This window comes from Tupaia chinensis, unplaced genomic scaffold (assembly GCF_000334495.1).
Source record: "Tupaia chinensis unplaced genomic scaffold, TupChi_1.0 Scaffold000709_1, whole genome shotgun sequence".
NCBI classification, from domain to species: Eukaryota; Metazoa; Chordata; class Mammalia; order Scandentia; family Tupaiidae; genus Tupaia; species Tupaia belangeri.
Window position 1 is genome coordinate 2,154,230 of NW_006160232.1, and position 5,106 is coordinate 2,159,335.

The 5,106-nt window shown below is 36.6% G+C and overlaps 1 protein-coding gene across 1 annotated transcript; it reads right to left on the minus strand.

The window, feature by feature from the left end:
• Positions 1-2,847: 2,847 nt before the first annotated feature.
• LOC102482316 (olfactory receptor 5B3) lies at positions 2,848-3,789 on the minus strand. Its single transcript, XM_006160869.2, has one exon. It carries the CDS (start codon positions 3,784-3,786, stop codon positions 2,848-2,850), a length of 939 nt encoding a protein of 312 aa, XP_006160931.1. The 5' UTR covers positions 3,787-3,789.
• Between the last annotated feature and the right edge of the window lie 1,317 nt (positions 3,790-5,106).

The window sequence follows — 5,106 nt, forward strand, 5'->3', positions numbered from 1 at the left end:
TAAATTGATAATTCTACAGATACCATGTTAACACAATGGAAACCCAAGCAATCTTTCTTTATATAGTTACATACTGATTATAACTTCATTTGGAACATCAAAACTAGTGGATAGAGAAAATAATATCAAAAAAGAACAAAGTTGAAGCATGAAAATTATTGTTATCTCGACCAACTATAACTTCTAAATATCAACACAGTGTAGTATTAGGGCAAAAAAGATATAAATCAATAGAAAAGATTATTGAATGTATTAAACATTATAGAAATCAATCCACAGTATATCATCAAATAATTTTTTAAAGGATTTGGAAAACAAACAGTGGAGGAAATATATATATATATATTTTTTAAAATTATGCTGCAACAATTGCCTGTCAGTATGGAAAATAGACACACAAGTCAAATGAAAAATGAAATAATATATTTCCCATAAAATCTATGAATTGTGGAGGAGTCCAACCCGGCAAAGCCCCAGGATCTGTCTGAGCCCCCCCGACCTTTGAGCTCCGCTTCCGGTCAGATCAACACGTTGGCAAGGCCACTGTTGTGCGCCCCCCAACCTTGGAACAAAGCTTGGGTCAATTAGCATGTCAGCAAGGCTGTTTGCTATTTGCTCCAGAAACTGTGGCAGCCTTACTGGGAAGCGACCCCCCTCTGGCTCCCCAATATACTACTATAAAATAATTACATAGCTCTCTTATACATCCTGAGTATAAGATAAAATCTTCCAGGAAGTCCCCCAACTGCTCCCCTTTACTAATTAAGTTTTAAATCCCTACAAAACTGTATAAGTATCATTCTTTATTAAGATCCATAAGAACTAATATCTATTCTTGAGATTTTCTTTTCTCAGCACCATTCCCAGTAATCACAAGATGGCTGCTGCGCTGCATCAGCTGATAATCATCTCTGCTTACCGGAACCGCTTTCCCGAAACTGCATTCCATGGAGACCCACCTACAATTGGGGAACTGCACTAGACCCACCCTTAATCAAACCCTGAATTACACTAGACCCACCCTTAATCCAACCCTGAATAGAATCTATGTTCTCTATTGTTAAAACTCTATGAGCTGATAATTGAAACACGTAGTCCCTCTCCCTTTACTTGCATGTAACACGTTTTCAATAAAAACGCACGATGATTCCTAGCAGTTGTCACTACTCAGAGAGCGATCTCTGAGGGGTGTCTGGGAAAGGACGTGCATGAAAAGGCATCGAGACCTTTGTCTTCTGTTCACCTTCGCCGCCTCCATCGAGATAACCCACCCACGCCGAGGCTGGTCCCCGGCAGAATTGTTCCTAAAAGTTTTATAGGAATTAAAAATATCCCCAAATAGAAGCAATCAGATGCAACTGTCAGGTAAATGGTTAAACAAATTTTAGCATATCCATCATTAAACTGAAAGACTATCCAGTGAGAAAATGGAATGTTATTGATTCATGCAGCAACATGGATGACTCAAAATGGATGCAACAACATGAATGAATTAAACTGGATGCATCAAAAAGGATGAATTGATTAATTATTAAATTAATAATGAGAGAAGTGGGCCAGCTAGTGGTATGGAAGTAATACAGTGAATATTCTGAGATGCTGTGGCCACATGGGAAATGTTTGAGATGATATGTTAATTGAACAGAAATAATCATTACACATTATATTCCTGTACTGAAAAATCACATTATACTACAGATATATACAAGTATTATATGTCAACCAAAAGTAATAAAAAGTATATATATAGTATTGAATGAAATAAAAATATCAAAATCAGTGTCTGAGTATTTATGCCAATGCCTCTCTGTACGTGGCCAGGTGTGAGTGTATACCTGTGATCCAGGTTACCTGAGGCTGCGGATGGACTGCTGTGTGAAGACATTGTTGGAGATGTCTTTATCCCTTATGAAATAAATAAATAAATAAATAAATAAAACTTTTAAAGAGTAATGAAAGAAGTAAGGTTACCAAAGGCTATATATTGTATGACAACATTCATATGAAGATGGGACGAAGCTCAATGATTTCCAGGTGTTGGGGATGTGGGAATGTTCATTTCTTTCACCAGTGGTTTTTAGTTTTTTTTATAAATATGTCTCATCACCAACACCTGGAAATGATTGTATACAAAAGAGATGCAAAAGTAAAAATTTGACTTACTACAAGGCAATTGTGTTGCTTAATCTCTGTTTCTGTTATCCCGTTATTCACTTCACTTTTTCCTGTGGTCATATCTGACCTCTCATAAATATGTACAGGATTGCCGCCAGAGTAATCAAAGATCACCAGGAAAAATCTTTCAATTTTAAGATCCATAATTCAGTGATATTGGAATAGTCCTTTTTTACCATGTAAATTAAAACTTACAAGTTGCAAGAATCAGAATACGGATCTTTGACGGGCCGTTATTCAGTCTTTCACATTCTGCACTATCTGTAAACATTTTCTATAACCTAACATTAAAGAATCATTTAAGGTAATTATTAGAAATGATTCCAACCAGAGAAAAATTGCCATAAAAACAGAAGTAAATATTTGTGTTATATCATACTACTCTTCAATATTCCTCTTTTACACGTATGTTTCTACTGGTATGGGTAAAGATAATGCATGTAGAATGAAAAGTATGACCAAAGATATCTGAATAAAAACTCAGTTCAGCAGCTCATTCAAGTATTTTATATTTCTGGCCATAGCATTTTCTTTTTCTAGACAACAAACTGAAAGAGTAAAGGTATCTCTTTAGGAAATTAACTATTATGTGGGCCTGCAGATGTGATTCAACACAAGGAGAAAATCTGAGGAGAAAGAAACCAGTTTATTGTGCATCTTACAAGGTTAAACTCACAATCGTAGGGATAGTTTTATCTTTTTAACAACCTTTTTGAATGCACTTTTGACCTCTTTGTTCCTTATGCCATAGACCACAGGATTCAGCATGGGAATGACCGTGGTATAGAACACAGATGCTACTTTGTCTGTGTCCATGGAATGGCTGGAACTTGGCTGTAAGTACATGAAGATGATTGTTCCATAGAAGATGGAGACTGCAGTAAGATGGGAGGTGCAGGTGGACAAAGCCTTCTGATATCCTGTAGCTGAGTGCATCTTTAGGATGGTGATAAATATAAATAGGTAGGATACTAAGATAACTAGAAGGGCAAAAAAGATATTGAAGCTGGCTACATAAATAAGAACCCGCTCATTAACATGTCTATCAGAACAAGACAGAGCCATGACTGCTGGGACATCACAGAAAAAGTGATGGACCGCGTTGGACTTACAGAAAGAGAGACTGAATGTTTCTCCAACATGGATGGAGGCATTCAAGAAACCACAGATATAGCAGCCTGCAACCAGACATGCACACACACCTGCAGTCATGGTGGTGGTGTAATGTAGGGGTTTACACACTGCTACACAGCGGTCATAGGCCATTGAAGCCAGGAGGAAATTTTCCATTGTGGCAAAGGCTGCAAAAAAGAACATCTGAGTGGTGCATGCATTGTAGGAGATGACCTTGTCTCCTATAGAGAGCCCAGTCAAGACTGTGGGAGTGACAGCTGAGGAGTATCCAATGTCCACCAGAGATAGGTTACTGAGGAAAAAATACATGGGAGTGTGGAGATGAGAGTCCCAGAGAATCAATATGATCATCCCCAGGTTTCCAATCACATTGATAAGGTAGATGAGAATGAACATGACAAAGAGGGGGACCTGCAGTTCTGGGTCATTGGTTAGTCCTAGTAAGATGAACCATGTCACTTCAGTCCTGTTCTCCATTGATGCTATTTGTTAATCAGAAGATTTCCTATAGCAAAGAGAATTAAAGAACAAGAGTGTTAATATATGCTATAGAATAGATATTGCACTGAAATTGAAATGTTTATGTACTGTATGCATTATTTTATTATCACAATAAAACATGCTTCAAGGTTCTTCTATCAAAACATAACTTTAACCACAAAACTTATATATATATACATATATATATATATATATATACGTATACATTATATATTCAATATTTCCTGTCCTAGTAAAACCTTATACTTGCATTTTGCTACCTAGCAGACACTTAACATTTATTCATTTGTTTCTCTCAACAATATTATTAATTTAAGAAGTTGTTACTTTCATGTATATAGTGAGGTACAAGAGGTTGTATAAATTATTCATGTTTGGGACAACAGTTGGTGTAATGGCTATGTGGCTGGACTCCCATGTAGTCATTCACAGTTCAAGTCCTGGACCCAGTGGCTTAAACTCACACTGGGTACATGTGCCTGTGTGCCCAGGATCCTGAGAGAATGGAGGAGAAGGGATTGCAGAATGGCCATCCCTCACGGGAGATGATTTCTCACTTTCTGTCTCTCTCTGTCTTTCTGGCAAGAGGGTTCACCCTATAGCAAAAACATCTTAAAAATAAAATTATTCATGTTTACACAAATGAGACCCACATGGAATGATTCCAAAATATAATGGTCATAATTATACATAAATCAAAAAAAAGTTGTAAGCTTTTAAAAAGTATATTATTTTATTTATTATTATTACTTTTTTCTTTTTTTTAGTTTGTTATAGGTCATATGCAGCCACCAGAGAGAGATAGAGAGAAGGAGAGAGAGAAAGTTAGAAAACAAGCCACCAGGCCTGGGATTTGAACCACAGTCAACCATGTGGGAGTTCAGTACCTTAACTATCATACCACCTGCTTGCCCCTAAATCAAAGATTATAACTCCGTTTTCAGTTATGCATTTTCCTTCATTGGTCCAAACTTAGAATTAACTGAGAGATGTATGTACAGTTGATATCTTAGGTTAACTGGGACAAGAGGGTCATGTACAATCAAAAAGGGCAATTCTGAAAGGCAGACACTGCATCAAAAAGAGAGCTTGTGCTCTGAGAAGGATCTCTCATCAGTCCTGCTCTTATTAACTAAGTTTCATTAGTTCTAACCTGACTCCCCCGAACATCATTTTCACCAACTGTGAAATGCAGATAGTAATGATATCTAACTAAAGAAATTGTGGTGAGAATTAAATGTGACAAATGTATTAAAAATGCATAAACGCTTTGGGATTCTTATTTAAGAAATCTTT

Coding starts and splice junctions, on each gene's coding strand:
- LOC102482316 (XM_006160869.2), bottom strand. CDS start 3,786: ATGGAGAACAGGACTGAAGTGACATGGTTCATCTTACTAGGACTAACC.